We start from the raw sequence: 16,978 nt of genomic DNA on the forward strand, positions 1-16,978 counted from the left end.
GCAGATGCAGGTTAGAATGTGGAAGTGGGTTTGGTTGGTTTTTTTTGGTTTGTTTGCATATTCAAAGAACAGAAGAGATAGTAAGATTCACTCATATTTGATAGTTCTAGAGTTTTTTCTTTGAAGACAATAAGAGGGTTTCCAACAAAGATCAAAGATAAAGGAAAGTTAGTAGTTTTTAAAAAGTAAAAAATTTCAGTCAACAAGCAGTTATTTTTGTTTGGGTTTTTTTGGTTTTTTGCGGGGCAATGGGGGTTAAGTGACTTGCCCAGGGTCACACAGCTAGTAAGTGTCAAGTGTCTGAGGCCGGATTTGAACTCAGGTACTCTTGAATCCAGGGCTGGTGCTTTATCCACTGTACCACCTAGCTGCCCAACAAGCATTTATTAAGTGCTTACTGTATGCCCCCCCAAAAGACAAAAATGGTTTTTCTATCATCAAGGAATGCACATTCTAATGGCGGAGACAATATGCATAGACACAGTATAAATGATAGATAATCTCAGAGTGATGGCACTAGTGGGGATGGGGTGGGGGGAACAAGAATGGGGGTACACACCAGGAAAGGTATATCAAAGAAGATGGTATCTGAATTGCATCTTGAAGGAAGATAGGACTCAAAGGTGAAGAAAAACATTCTAGGTGGAGGTTGGGAGATGGAATATCATGTTCAAGAAACATCAAGAAAGCAAGGAAGAACAAGAAAGCCAGTACTAACTGGAAATGGGGTAAATACTATACAATATGGAGATGAGCTTGAGTAGCATTATGATTATTTGCTGATGAATTGGAGCAGAGATGAAGTAAGGATAAACTCTTAGAAAGCCAAGCCAAGAAATTAAAGTAGAATCAAAATCCTGTCTTTGAAAGGCTAGTTGAAGAAGCCTGTGATGTTCATACCAGCAAAGAGAAAATTTAAAGGGGAGACCAAACAGCTACCTTAAGTATTTAAAAGGTTGACATTTGGAAGAGATTTGTTTTATTTGATTCCAAGAGACAGAACTATGAGGAATGTTTAGAAAGTTCAGCTAAGTAGAAGGTAACACTTCTTAATTGCTGTTGTTGAGTCATTTTCTAGTCATGTTCATGTTCAGTTCTTCATGATCCTGTTTGGGGTTTTCTTGGCAAAGACACTAAAGCAGTATCCCATTTCCTTCTCCAGCTCATTTTACAGATGAGAAAACTGAGACAAAAAGAGTTAAGCAACTTGCCCAGGGTCATACAGCTTGTAAGTGTCTGAGGCCAAATTTAAACTCAGAAAGAAGAGTCTTCTTCACTCCAGGCCCAGCACAATGTCCACTGAGTTACCCAGCTGCCCAACTGTTTAGGAGGTACAGCAGCAAGCCACTTCTGACTGGAAATCTTTGAGTGAAGACTGGATGTCCCCTTGTCAGAGATATTACAGAAAAAAATCCTATTCATGGTATAGAGTACTAGATGACCTCAAGGACATAAATGACAAATGTTTTAAAGAAAAATTCCATCCCTTGCTCAGAAATAATGAACCAGAGGCAATAAGAGGACACCATACTCAGGTATCAAGAAGATACCTCTAAAACGTAAACATGACTAACTGGCATAAGAGGGCTCCTGAAGTACTCAATCATCTCATAATTGGGAAGATGATGATGCCAGCATACCTACACACCTCACACATAGAATGTATTTCGAAATTTATATACAATAAATAAAGCCTCATTAATTTCTATTTCAACAACAGAAACTTTGTAAAAAGTCAAACCAGGAACTGAACAAACATTCTCTTTGGTACTAATTATGATAAAATTTTTACTAATAAAATTAACAGAATGAAACAAGTAACAAGAGGATTACTGAAACTTATTTGTTCTATAAAATAACTTTAAGCACCAAAAATATCAGAAGCTTTCTTCCAGCTTAACAAAATTATGCCAACTCCCAAATTACTCATCTCTTCATTAAAGTAGGTTTTCTATCTATCTAAAAAACACATGTAGTCCTGAAGCTCTTTTTATCTTCAACAAGCAGATCATTTCTTTAGTGGCCAGTCTAAAGAAATGAATATTTCCAATTTAATCTTGACTTTCATTGAGTATGATCATGGTTGGTGCCTATGAAGTTCTAAACATGTAAATCGTAATACTCATTCCTTACTTTCAACAGGCATGTCACTATATTTAATGTAATATTAATGAATTAATGAAGTGATGAAAATAGGCTAAGAATTAAACATCTTTGTGGACTGAGACACAGCAGAGAAGACTGGTTGAATCCTTTAATTACTCAGGGCTATAGATCTGTGCTGTCAAATAGAAACAGTAGTCACTAAACTATATAATGATCCCTTTGTGACAAACCACATACCAACATTATTTATGTTTTACTGTATTTTTTATTTATTTTGTTCATTGTTATATTTGGTTAAATTCTAATCTGGTTTGGGAGCCCTCAGGGATGTTGTGGGTGAGCACGTCTGGCACCTATGCTCTAAATAACCCTGTATGACTGTTAAGTTGCAAAAGAAGGTACTGATCTGCATTAGTTAGGAATTTCCTCACCTGAGAGTTCACATTACCAGTGGAATTAAAGATCTAGTTTCAATCTTGATCTCTACACCTATGAAGGCTGGAAGGAAATTTTTTTTTTAAATCACCCTAAAGGTAAATACAGAGCCAAGGTTTCCTTTTAAATTAACCTCACTTGATATATTTCATTGAGCTTCTGGGGGATCACCATGTTTACCTACATACTATTCTTCACTGTTCTCCCATCCCAAATAAAATTTTGAGAAAGAAGTCTAAGGGCTACAAATCCCCCCTTCCCCCATTTTTAATTGTTCTTACTGTCTTGTCAGTACCAACAGAGACTTAGTTTCCCCCCCAATTTTGGTAGTAAAAAAATCTGGTTGGGGGAAATGGAAGGAGGTGGAATATAAATAAATATAGCATTCACCAAATCAAAACCAAACGTAATCCTTCAAAATGTAAAACACTGATTTTAATTCCTTAATGGCACTATCAAAATAGCAAGACATCATAAATGGTTGAAACATAGTGTGGGTGGAAAGAGACTCTTATAGTTTGTAGTCTGACTGCTCTGGAGTCAAATATCCCTCTCCTCCTAATACCTGTGTGGACCAGGGCCCCATTTTCTTCCTTTATAAAATGAGGCTGATTGGACTTGGATTAGACGGTCACTGACTTTCCTTCTAGTTCTAGGTTTATGCTCTTGGTTGTAGCCCAGTCAATTCTTGGCTGTGTGATCTTATGCAAGTTATTCAGTCTCTCTGAGTGTCAGCTTCCTGGTCGAACAAAGGCTTGTACTGGATTGTCTCTAAGATCTCTTTTTTGTCTAAAACCATGAGTTATTGCTACCTTGCTCTGTGTAGGCTAACAGACCTTTCCATTTCCAGACCTGCCCCTAACCTGAACCCTCAAATCTGTTTCCTGTTGTTGGGTACAGTAGAGAGTGTTACACTCACCAAGTTTCCAAATACAATGCATGCAGATAAATAGACCAGGCCCCTAGGTTTCTTCTTCCTTTCACCACTGTGGTAGAACCACATCTGCCCTGTGTGCAAATCGCTTAACACCAATTGCCTCAAACATCTGGGGCCATTTCCAGTCATCTTGATATATATCTTGCCACTGGACCCAGATGGCTCTGGAGGAGAGAGTGAGGTTGGTGACCTTGCACAGCCCTCCTGCACTTAAATCCAATTCATTGCAAGTCATGACATCACCTCCCAATGTCATGGTCCTCTTCAAAAACAAAGGACCAACCACAACTGGCCAGCACATCCTATACAGTATAACATCAAAATAAAACAACATACATTGGCCTGAGGCAAAAGTCCTGGAAAACAAGCTCTTTGCTTTATCAAACCAGAGCCACACCTCAAGGGAGCAGCCTTATCCTTAGCCTTCAGGAGATAGGATTTTTCTAACCAAGTATCAAAAAGAAAAAATGTAAGAGAAAAAGTGAATTTAGAGGGGGCAGCTAGGTGGCACAGTGGATAGAGCACCAGCCCTGGAGTCAGGAGTACCTGAGTTCAAATCCGGCCTCAGACACTTAATACTTAACTAGCTGTGTGACCCTGGGCAAGTCACTTAACCCCCATTGCCTCACTAAAAAATTTAAAAAAAATAAAAAAGTGAATTTAGAGTCCAAAGTTACAATAAAATGAAAAAGTGTGACTTTGGAGGCTGCGGGGGGGAGAACAACAGTTTTTCTAAGCTAGAACTTAACCCTTGTTCTATGAAATGTGGATGGATACCTGCTTATCATACCACAACCACCACCGGTTAAGGGGCTGAAGAACAACAATAGATAGAGATGTAGAAAGGAAGAAAGACTTCTTTAAAAACCACAAATTGAATAAAGATAACAACCTATGATCCTGAACTAAAGAAAAACATGCATTTTCTATATCTGCCTTCCTTTATCAGTTTCACCAATAGAGCTCTTCCTCAAAGAATGCAAATTGCTTTTTCCTCACATTAACACATTAGAGTTAGCTCTTAGTCTGAAATGGAATTTGTTCATTTCATTCACTGAAATTCCAGTGTCATTCCTAATCACTGGGCCTCTCTCATCTGAAGAATCTGGTCTTTAATAGAGAATTAAAGGGTAATTCATTGGAGACTGCTTCTTCCTAAGCAAACTCCAGACTGGAAACAAGTTGATATTTTCAATAGATGAATCATGTCTAAACAGACTCGAGAATCACATGAAGAAAGAAGCTGTTTTTTCCTTTTTCACCAAAGATGCTGGATTATAAATTCATGCCTTGTTTTCCCCATAAGCCACATTCCTGGAAAGAATCTTGGTTTTTAGAATCAGAACATAATGGGAGTTCATGAAATAGAATAGTCTTTTTTAATAACCAGACAGCTTTCATTAAGTTGATACATTTATTATAAAAACGCTATTCTACTTCCATCAATAAGTTACTAAAGCTTTAAAAAAAATTTAAGACCAAGTTAAAAAGTGGTTACATATAAGGACCACCCACATACAACTGAGAAAAATTTCCTAGGTGGGAGGCAACATTTCCTATTCTTTTTTCATTGTGACAAGTTTTTAGGCCACTAGAAGACCACTGGCTCCAAAAGTATTTAGCCATTAAGGCATGGTGGTATAGTTCCCACTGGAGGATAAAAATGGTGGAACTCTTCAGCTCAGGAGTTCTAGCTAAGGAGTTGGGCTAGGCCAAAAGAGTGTCTGCACTAAGTCTAGCCCCAATATAGTGAGCCTCAAGGAACAGGAGGCCACCAGGTTGCTTGAGGAAGAGAGAACCGGCCAAACCCAGAAATGGAGCAGGACAAAACTCCTGTGATGATCCGCAGTGAGGTCTATGAATGGTCATTGGCCTTCTATAGGCTGGGCAACAAAGAGATCCAGTATCCCAAAACAAAACAAAAACGAAGTTCGCATGGACACTTCTTAATTATGCCAGGGAAATATCCCCTAAATCTTGCCCAGAGGTGTGCTAAAAGCAGGCCTGTACCTTTGTTGTTAGAGAAGCTTTAACTGCATTGTAAATTATAAGATTCCTATATAGTCAATCAATAAGCATTTATTTGTTTATTCATTTATTTATTTGTTTGTTTATTTATTTATTTTTTCAGGGCAATGATGGTTAAGTCATTTGCCCAGGGTCACACAGCTAGTAAGTGTCAAGTGTCTGAGGCCAGATTTGAACTCAGGTCCTCCTGAATCCAGAGCCGGTGCTTTATCCACTGTGCCACCCAGATGCTCCCTCAATAAGTATTTATTAAGCAGGCCAGGAACTGTGCTAAGCCCAGGATATACAAAGAAAAAAAGGCAAAGACAGCCTCTGTAGTCAATAAGCTCTAAACAGGCCGCCTTCCCTACCCGCTTACAACATCCCTGACAAGTGATCATACAGATCACTTAGCCATCCACTAATGAAGTTTTACTTATTAGATGCTTACAGCTAGGTATTACAGACTGTCAGGCCTATAATTAGCTGTGTGAACCTGGGCAAATCATTTAACCTCTGTTTGCCTCAGTTCCCTCATATGTAAAATGGGAATGATAATAGCACCTACCACTCAGGGGGGTTGTAAGGATCAAATGAAAGAATAATTGTAAAACTTTCAGCATGGTGCTTAGTACATAGTATGTACTTTAGCAACGTTTATTATTATATATTATAAATACATGTATATATAATTTAATGTATATATTTAACATATAACATTATATATAATATATTAAAATGTTAAATCTCATTCTCTTTAACTTCACCTCACTGTTCATAGTTCTGCCCTCTGCAACCCAGCAGAACAAAGCCTACTCATTTTTCCCACTGACCACCTTTAAGATACTAAAAGAGGGGCGACTAGGACACAGTCCTTGGAGTCAGGAGACACGAGCTCAAATCCAGGCTCAGACCTGTGTAATCCGGGCCAACTCCCTTAATCTCGATTGCCTTCCCACCCCCACTCCCCCACCCCCCCCAAAAAAGACACTGGTAGAGTCCAAAGTCCCCAATACTGCTAACTGAAAAGGCCTTTGCTCATACTGACTACATCTATAAGACTAGCCTATAAACAGTGTAAAACCTCTGCCTTAAACCTGAAGACCAAAGTCTATAGAATTTGCCTCCTTTTGATGCTAGATTTACTTGACAGAGATGCTAAGATGTGTGCCACATAAAGTGCCCAGCCCCTAAAAGACAGGAAGAAAGGCTGTTTTAAGAACAACAACAACAAAAGAACAAATATAACTATGATCTCAAACTAAATAAAAATATGTATTTATTATATCTGAAGTCATTAAAGGGAAAAAGAGTTGGGGGGGAATGTATCTTCCTTAAGTTTTTATAATATTACAGATAATCTAGTTCAACACCCATATTTTAATAATTACAGTAATAATAATGATGATCTCAAATTTATACAGTGCTTTAAAGTTCGTACGAGAGAAAGGGACATATGGCCAGCCTTGAAGTTGGGAAAACCCAAGTTCAAATTCTGCCTGACTCGACCTCCCAGAGGCCCCAGTTCATGCTTTCTGAATAGAAATTATAAATTGTTCATCTATAGTCATGGAGAATAACAATAATAGTTCCCTCACCATCGTTCACCTCTGACTAGTTAATATGTGTAGAAAAAAGAGCAAATGCTTAGAATATTTGGTTCACTGTCAGCATACTCAAGTAGACACATCACCTTTTCAATGTGGATATTCCCTTCAACTGAAAAGATCGAAACCCATCCTTGTCTGCCCACTCTGGGCAATTCTTGTCCACGTTCTCCTTTGAATTTTCTACGTGAAGTCCATCCAGCATACTAAAGACCTTCTTCAGTTTGTCTTGATCTTGTAAAAGCAGAGTGCCTGTGCTATCCAGCTATCTATATAACTCTTTGTGTAATGGATTTTTTTATTCATATGTTTTTATCTTGAGTATTTTTTATTAGGTGTCACAGCCTGTTCACATCCACCACCTTTGTTCACTATTGATTTTTAATTCTTTAGAGACTACAGTGTTTCTCAACCATCACAATTAAACATTGATATTAAAAAGATGGGAGAGGGGGCAACTAGGTGGCACGGTAGATAAAGCACCAGCCCTGGATTCAGTAGGACCTGAGTTCAAATATGGCCTTAGACGCTTTACACTTACTAGCTATGTGACCCTAGGAAGTCATTTAACCCTCAATTGTCCTGTGCAAAAAAAAATTAAATTAAATTAAAATAAAATAAAAAAATAAAAATAAAAAGATGGGAGAATTTTGGTTCATTGAGGAAGTTTTGAAATTTCCTGAAGACAATCTAATCCACTCCAGCCACAATAATAGGAAAAATGTTTAAAGGTTGGTTATTAGGGATTTTAAATGGGCGATCATTTGGAAATACTGACACTGTTAGCATCTTGAGGTAAAGTAAATTTGTTCTGGCAAAAATTTTGCTCCTGACAGGACTTTCTGTCTCCTACTAATACTAGTCAGTGTACCACACTGAAAAGTCTAGCATTTTGTTGAGGCTTCTTATTACCTCCAAAATACTTCAGAAGCAACATGAGACACATTCTTAATGAGGAAGGGGGGAAAAAAGCAAAACCCAACACTGTACAATTAACATGATTCATAGTATCCCCACTGGGGGGTCAGATTCATCCTCTCCATACTAGAGAGTCACTGTCTGAGCCACATAAAGGCTAGCTTGTGTCTTTTTACTATTTATAGGTTACTTCCATAATTCAGCTCAGAGTTGTGGGCTAAAGATAAGGTTAATAAGGAATAAGATCTTAAAAAGTTCAATAACACTCCTGAATAACTTAAAATATTCTTCCTTGGGTGGTGATAAGACTGATTCCCCAAGAAGAAATTTAAGACTTCTGTATGTTTTGGCTTTTTCAAACCCTCTATAAACTTAATGTTTTTCTGTGTCTGTCTGTCTCTCTAGACAGAGATAGATAGATAGATAGATAGATAGATAGATAGATAGATAGATAGATAGATAGATAGATAGATATTTTAAGTCACTCTTTACTTTCCTTTAGTTGTTTTTTTGTACCACCAACTGTGCGATGCTATAGAGGGCTTTGTCTGGCCTGCATTCCATATCTATATCTCAATTCAATTCAACAAGCATTTATTGTGTCTCATGTGCCAGGCACCACATTGAGTGCCAGAGACACAGACAAAACAAAAACGGCTCCTGTCTTCATGAACTACCAATAACAGCAGACATTTATCTAGTACTTTAAGGTCTGCGAAGCACCCTACACTATCCTGCTGTTTGATCCTTGCAATTTTTTGAGTTCTTGTTTTATCTCCATTTAAGAGAAGCAGAAGAAACTGGATCTCAGAGCATTTAACTGATGCGTCTTCAGTGTCATAGCTAGTTAAATGTCTGGTGCAGGATTCAATCTAGGTCTCCCCAATTCTAAGGGTAACACTTTATCTACCACACCAAGCTGATGCTCAGAAGGACATTCTCTATATAGACATTAACCCAGTTCATTTAGTCATAATATTTATCTTATTTAGGCCCCCCAAAATATTCATCCCTTATTATTAGCATAATATTTTTCAGAATTCCTTACGAGAATGGTTTCTGTGACTGTGTCTGGTCCCTTGTGGGCAGCTCAAGTATAAATGCTTTGAGTTATTTATAATTTATTGGCAAAGCAACGTGTTAAGAAAAGAAAGAACACAAGGTTAGAAAAAAAGGGGACATGGGCTCTTAGTTGTTCTCTGCCTCTAACGAACTGTATGACTAAGTTATTTAACCTCTCTGCCTTGATTTTCACACATGGGAAATGAAGGCATTGACTATAAGTCCCCTTGTTAGTCTAAAATTGGTTCTAAGTTTTATATGCTAACCCTATTAGGTTCCTTTTTAAAAATCCAGAAATCCCTTTAAAAAGCAAATAGTAGATTAGCTGTTCTCTGGACCTGTAAGGCACAATTTACTGTATGTATAGTATTGAGGCTTCAGAGATTTCCATCTGTGAAAAACACTAATAGTGCCAATGGGAAACAAAATGCACCACCACTTAGATATGGGGCTGGCAGAGGGCCATTTCTCTGTCACTGGCTTTTATATTTATTAGTTTCAACAAACATTTATTAAAGGTCCATTATATAAGTACCATGTTAGCCCAGATGGTCTTACAAATGCAGATGAGATTTGGTCCCTTCCCCCTAGGCACACAAAGACTTGCTGGAGATATAAGTCAGATACACAAGGAACTTGGATACAAATTAGAATACGAAGAGTATATAAGAGATATAAAAAGTGATGGGCATATCATATGCATGTATAATCATAGACATTAGTAGCTCTGCTCATGCCTGTGTATATATTTTTACATTACATATATGAAGATACATGAACCAGTTGTACATAAGACACACCAAGACACATACAAATACATACAGATAATTAGACTCAAGTCATAGAAACTTTTGTCCTAAAAGTCTTCAGTATCAGATTCTTAGCTTTTTATTATGGTTTCTATGTAATGAGATGACTGTATGGAGTACTCAATTGTCTCTTCTGGTCTCTAGTCTAAAGCTATCCAATTCAAAGCATTACATTCAACAAATATTTATTCAACACTTACTAGATACAAAGCCCTGTGGGAGACTGAGGATACAAACACATGGCACAGTAGAAAGATGATGACATTTGGAGTCAGGGGATCTGGATCTGAATCCCTAAACTTAAAGGATTTACTTTAACCAAAGTATACAGTTTTGCTGACTGTAGGTAGGATGTTTAATCGATTGTTGCCACATATCAAATGCCCTTTAAGAGATTAGTGTGCTAAAGTGACCCCCACCCTTCTTATTAGAGGAATTTGACTATTAATAGTAATTAGTGGGCAACTAGGTGGTGCAGTGGATAAAGCACTGGCCCCAGATTCAGGAGGACCTGAGTTCAAATCCAGACTCAGACACTTGACACTTACTAGCTGAGTGACCCTGGGCAAATCACTTAACCCTCATTGCCTCACCAAAAAAAGAGAAAAAATTAGTATAATATTAACATGTTAATTATTAATGCAGGATTAACAAAGAAGGCTTCTATTGTGAATCTATATCGAAGCAATATTCTAGGAAGCTACACCCAGGGATAAAACAAACAAAAACCACTCATCAACCCAAGAACCAGTAGCTACACAAATGAAAAGTACAAAATAATTTATCTGTTACTTCAGTTCTGACAACGAGCTGGGAGTCAGTTGGATGTCAGTAAGAGGAATTTGATTAGAAAAATAGTTCTTGGTGAACCTCCTAAACAAACAAAAAAACTGTCTGATGGAAGCTTCTACTGGAAGCAGCACTGTGGCCTAGGCTTTATGGTCATGGATCACGTGGTGAGTATGAGGAAGGACGTTCCCTACCTGTTCTCCAAAGATTCTTCCTTTGAGTTTCAGGAATCTTGTATTGATCTTAAGTTCTCTTGTTCACCTCTCTGAAAGACTTCAATGGCTCTATTCTTTGTAAGTGCATAACCAATTTTCTCTGCTCTATTTGACATATAGTTACCAAAATATTACATTAATGAACTAATGTTTCCCAGAAGACCTGAAGAATAATTCAACATTTGCTTCTGGGTTCAACCAAGATATATAAAATGGCCCAAATATAACTGAACCTGTTACACAAGTAAACTTGGATTCTTTTGTCTGGTATTGATAAACAGATCAGAGAGAACACATGATCAATATAAATTCTGTCAAAAAGGAGACCATTAACCACACTCTACATTTTAAATCATATTTCAAGCTTGATGTAACGTCTGGCATCAAAGCTATCTACAATACAAACCTTCTAAATTGCAATATGAGAGCCATTTATTGAATTGTTAAACATATGAAGGTATCTATCTTGAAAGATCAGATTAGCCACTGTTTTATCTTAAGGCACTGAAAGGTTAAATCATTTGCCTACAGTCACATAGCTAGTATACATGTCAGAGAGGCTGTATTTGAAACCAGTTCTTGGCTATAAGAGTGGTTCATCAGTTTTCTCACTGACTCCCAAATTGAAATGATTTATGTATAATACAGGTTTCATCCCTTAAGTACAATGAAATCTCCTTGAGGGGAACGGCTATTACCTTTTCTTCCCTATCTAAAATGAATATAGGGGTCTTGTAAATAGTAGGATGCCCAAATATTCATTGAACTGAATATGAATGCCAGTATCCTAAACATTAAAAAATAGAAGAAAATAGTATAGGATGCTGGAGAGATCAAGGAATAACTCCTATAAAGGAACGGGACTTCATCAGAGCCCCGAAGATTGGTAAAAGCCAGACATGAGGTGTGGAAGAGGGTTTTTATTCCCTGCAGGAGGAATAGCATAAGCAAAGGCAAGAAGGCAGAAATGTTCAGTCATGTCCAACTCTTGGTAAGCCCCTTTGGGATTTTCTTGGCAAAGGCGCCAAAGTAGTTTACCCTTCTCTTTTTACAAATGAGGAAACTGAGGATATTGGGGTTATGTGACTTGCCTAGAATCACACAGTAAGTGTCTGAGGCCATATTGGAGCTCAGGGCTTCCTGACTCAAGGCCCAGCATTGTGTCCTGTTAAGGGTTAAAATTCTAGCTAGTCTGTCTAAAATATCTAATGAGTGGTCGCCAATAAATTATAAGCTTCAGCAAGAGTTAGACTTTTAAGCATTTATTAAGGAGAATAAGAATTTGGTAAAGAGAGAGAGAAAGGCCTAGATTTCTATCTATTAAAGGGAGAGCACATTTTTAGCTCCCTTCTCCGCCAGCATCCTCAGGAAAGAGCCCCAGAGTCAGCGCCAGTCTCTTCCTTCCTCCTCCCACTAGTCTGCGTCACTTCCTCCCGCCAAGAACTCTTCTACAGTAAGTATCCAGCAGGTGGCGTCATTCCAATCGTTACAGTCCCCCCTGTTGTTCCTCAAGAAACAAAATGTTTCCTTGACGGAACAGTCCATTGTACCACCTAGCCACCCCCTAGAAGATGGCAGAAATAGGTAGAGTACATTTTTTAGGGGGTGGGGGCGAGGCAATTGGGGTTAAGTGACTTGCCCAGGATCACACAGCTAGTAAGTGTCAAGTGTCTGAAGCCGGATTTGAACTCAGGTCCTCCTGACTTCGGGGCCGGTGCTTTATCCACTGCACCACCTAGCTGCCCCAGGTAGAGTATATTTGAGAAGAGAATGGGAGTATTAGTCTGACTGGAATACAGGGCTCATGCAGGGGAACACCGAAAGATGAACCAATGGGTTTCTGAAGTCATAAATGAGGGTAACCCTACTCTGGTTCTAATAGATGTAATTCTTAGCTATATTGCTTAGTAGATCTGCTTCTTTTTCTATTTTACTGATAAATAGCATACATTCTTTTATTTTATGTATTCATGTGTATCTTTTCCCTTTACAAATTTTTGATGTCTTTTCCAACTACAAAAGTGCTACATGACTTTTCCAATATGATCCACCATGACATTCTATTTCTATTCAATTCTGGCTACATAATCTTATTAATTTCTAATGTCAAGCTTGGATAAATAGTAGACTAGTTGCATTTTCAACTTCATTTAAAAAAAGGACAGTTCTTGATCCACTTAGATCTCTCTCTCTGGATTATTAGACTGAATTTTTGAGTTACTATAGATATTCCTAAGAAGATCCTTTAGTTTTATAGGACTTCAATTTCCTGGTGCTAAAATTTCATTTGCAAACGGATCTGGAGGACTTCAACATTTATCAGGAATCTCTGTTCAATTTGGGTTTCATAAGTGACAGTGTCCCTGATAGTTTAGGCTTTCTTTGACATCAATCCCTGGAGGAATGTTAACTAAAATTATCTCTGTAGTCATAAAAATCATAAAATCTTGTAAATTATTACAATATACATAAGAAGTTTCTTGTTAGAAGAGGGTCTTAAAGGCTGCATTTTGCTCTATCAAGTCAATGGTTTGTACTCAGCCACAAATATCACTGCATATAAATATCCTATATAAGAAGTAATGAAAGATAGATTCTACTATAATCTTTTGCAAAAATCTGTTCCTCTCTTATGTGTTCATCAAAGACATCCTTGATGTGAGAGATGGTGAAAAAAAGTCTGAAAAGGTAGGTTGGGAGGAGATTCTAGAAGGTTTCAAATGATAGGTTAGAGTCCAAACATTTTTATGAACTATAGGAAACCATTATAAAAAATTGTACACCGAGAAAGTGACATTTCCATCTAACTAGTGGTGGGCAAGATGCCTCAAAAGAGACTGAACAGTAATGTCAAAGAAAATGGCTACAATAATTTTGTAATAAATCAGACAAAGTGACTAGGGTACTAGCAGTAAGAATGGAAAGGAAGGAATAGGTTGTGTGACAAAATTTGGTGATTTATAGAAAAGAGAGAGAAAGGGAATCAGTTTGTGTGTACTGAAGGGAGATATGTGGGTTTGTGAACAAAGGTATACACAATTCATTCAGTTTTAGACACATAGAGTTTGAAGAGACTACGGTACATGCAAGTACAAAAAATAATCCAGAAAACAATTGAAAATATTAGGACTGGAGATCAAAAGAGGTCAAAACCTGGAATAGATATGGAATTCCGGTATAGAGGCAGAGGGATCTTTCAGTGTCACCTTTATTCTATTGCAAATAAAGTGATACAGAATGAGGTGATGATCAAAGCCAAAAGAACAGGAGAGGGTGTGAGATAAAGCCTGGGAACCAATAACTGATGACTATTAAACTACATTAAGGGAAAGAAGGAAGAAGAGAATTCAATGGAGACAAACCTGAAGGCTTAGATAAGTAAAGGAATCAGCATGTCAACGTCATAGGGTTTTCTGGCACAGTACTAAAATTTTCTATCACTACTCAGTCAAACACAGAAAAATTCAGTAAAGTCCACCTGACTTGTGTTCTAAGGATTTCTTTTACTGTGCAAGGCATAAATAAGTATTAAACAGCAACATATGACGTCAGTCTTCTCACACTGACAATTAATCCATAATCCTCTGCTGACACTATGAAAGTTATCAAGACACTTAAATGCCCCCTCATCTAATGGATTCCAGGGTTTAATCATGGGCCTAAATCTCTTGTAAACATGTTCATAAAGCCATATTTAGTCCAAGGAATTTGCTTATTTTTTTTAGAATATATTTCTAAGTCAGGAGGAATTTTTCATGCCTTACTGAAGCTGAAAGCTCACATGTTCCTGAACTGTTATGTTAATGAACATATAAATGCAGAATATGTATTTGTACAAGTACATGCAAACATACATGTGATTAAATCAATGTCCTAATATAAGAATACAGCCATCAACACATTTAAATAACACAAGCAGAGTGCCAACTATTCTAACTACCTCTCAAAAATTAAATTATTCACCTTTATTACTTGCCTATTAAACAAAAATATTTTCATCAGTGCTGACAGAAGCTGGGCAAAGAATAAAGGGCAGTTTTAAAACTAAGATTTCAAAACAAGCAGGAAATGAAAGCTAACATACATATACACTCTATTCCTCCTTGGGTTTCATGATTCTGACAATTCAGGATATCACTTAAAGAACTGGCTCAAAATTTGTTTGAAATAGTCAAATCCTATTTGTTACTTTCCTTATTCTTGCCAAGCCACAAGGGCAAAAAGTCTTAAAAATAACTCCCAGAACACTTCAATAACAACCAGACCATAAAAAAGCAGTTCATAATCAGAAAGAATCTTGTCTTCCAAGATTTAGAAAACCTAAAACTCTGAAATGTATGACATACAAAAATAATCTGAATAAAAGTAAAAAAAAAAAAAACCCATGAGAAACACAGAATCTCAGAGTCAGAAGAGAACTCAGTGGCCAATCCAGTACAACTCATACCTGACCTCACTTTAAATTTTTGGCTGGTTCACGGTCTCTCTCTCCTCTCCAACTATACTTATACTAACTTATACTTATATACCTTATACACTTATACTATATATGTTATAATAATAGAATAGAATAATATATAATTATATATTCATATACAAATTGCATAGAATAATATATAATAACTATATGTATATACTATATATCCTATATATACTTACATATATATTATACCTCATATATTTCTACTTTTTCAGTTACTTTATAATGCATTTGGGTTTGGTTTTGTTTTTTTTGGCAAAGATATGAGAGTAGTGGGTTTCTTCAGTCGGCAATCCACAAGCCAAGCAAAAGAAGGGAACAGAGAATCAGCATGGAATCTAGACTGTGGTTCCCACAAATGCAAAAAAAAAAAATCCCAGTATAGAAGGGGAAGAGGAAGAGGGAGTTTGTGGGGTCCAGTGAAGGCTCAGTATCATACAAAGAGGGTCAGGTGGCACCCAGAAAATGAAGAACCATAGGAGGAGGCAGACCAAGAATACTGACCACAGTGGCTTCAGAGTACATCCCAGTACATCTTTTTTAATTTTTTAATTGTCCTTTTGCGGAAATCACTCCAGCACCACTTTACACCCTCTGCTATGTTGGAGACAAGGAATCCATATTCAGTTGTCAAACATGAATGTGCATCTTTCTTTAAAGAGACTAAGCACAGTAGTAAGAAAATATATAGCAATTTACATTTTAACTCTCTAAAACTATATAAATATTGAATGAAAGCAATTAATCACTGTAGCAGGGCATTTGACAATACTGATAGCTTTATTTATTTTTCTCATCTAGATTCTTACATATTTTGTTATAAGCTGTAAAACACATATGAGGATTAAGTTCACTGACACGTGTTTAAATACTTACTTCGAACTTGTTTCTTGATTTCCTTTGAAGGATCCAGCCAGCTCTTTAAATAAAAAACAAAAACAAAAATTAGCACTTCAGTATTCTAACACAAAAGGGAGTAAGGAAAGTACAATGGCCCAGCATGTTTTAATAAAGTATAAATAATAAAGTTCAAGTCAAGATGAACCACATAAGTTATAGAAAGAATAAATAACTTTCAGAAGTCTTCTGCTCCTCAGGTTAGATTAGATTCACAATTATATAATTATACCATATTCTTTTGTCTTTGATATAAAATTAATTATATAGAACATACAGGGATTTGGATAAATTAAGTTTCACAGATTCATTCATTCAAGCATTTTATTAAATGACTACATTGTGCCTTGTTCTAGGGGAGAAAGAACTTTTAAACAAGACCTAGTTTTGTGACAGGAAAATTTATGGTCTAGGAAATTGATAAAACATCATTAACTACTACAAAATATTAAACAAGTACTTTGGATATTTACTGCATGATATGGAAAGTCTAAGTGGGGAAGATAGTGGCTGACAAAGAAATTGAGGGAAGACTCCATGCAGGAGGCTTAGGTGTTAAAGGATAGTTAAGATTTTAAAGGCAATAAAGAGGACATTCAGTCAGTCAATAGACACCTATTAAGCATCCAGCATGTGCCAGGCACTGAGCTAAAAAAGTTGAAGACACAGAAAGAAGCAAAAGATAGTCCTGAGCCAAGACAGGAAGGTAAGAAAGT

The 16,978-nt window shown here is 36.9% G+C and overlaps 1 protein-coding gene across 20 annotated transcripts in view; it reads right to left on the minus strand.

Annotated features, from left to right (window-relative positions):
* Positions 1-16,978, minus strand: part of EPB41L2 (erythrocyte membrane protein band 4.1 like 2) — a 275,917-nt gene that overhangs the window by 79,714 nt on the left and 179,225 nt on the right. For all 20 annotated transcript variants that reach the window (XM_044000762.1, XM_044000778.1, XM_044000775.1 and 17 more), the window contains exon 5: positions 16,242-16,284. In XM_044000762.1, the coding sequence (XP_043856697.1) occupies positions 16,242-16,284 (43 nt within the window). The remainder of the gene's footprint in view (positions 1-16,241; positions 16,285-16,978) is intronic.

Source organism: Dromiciops gliroides, chromosome 4 (assembly GCF_019393635.1).
Source record: "Dromiciops gliroides isolate mDroGli1 chromosome 4, mDroGli1.pri, whole genome shotgun sequence".
In the NCBI taxonomy this organism is placed as follows: domain Eukaryota; kingdom Metazoa; phylum Chordata; class Mammalia; order Microbiotheria; family Microbiotheriidae; genus Dromiciops; species Dromiciops gliroides.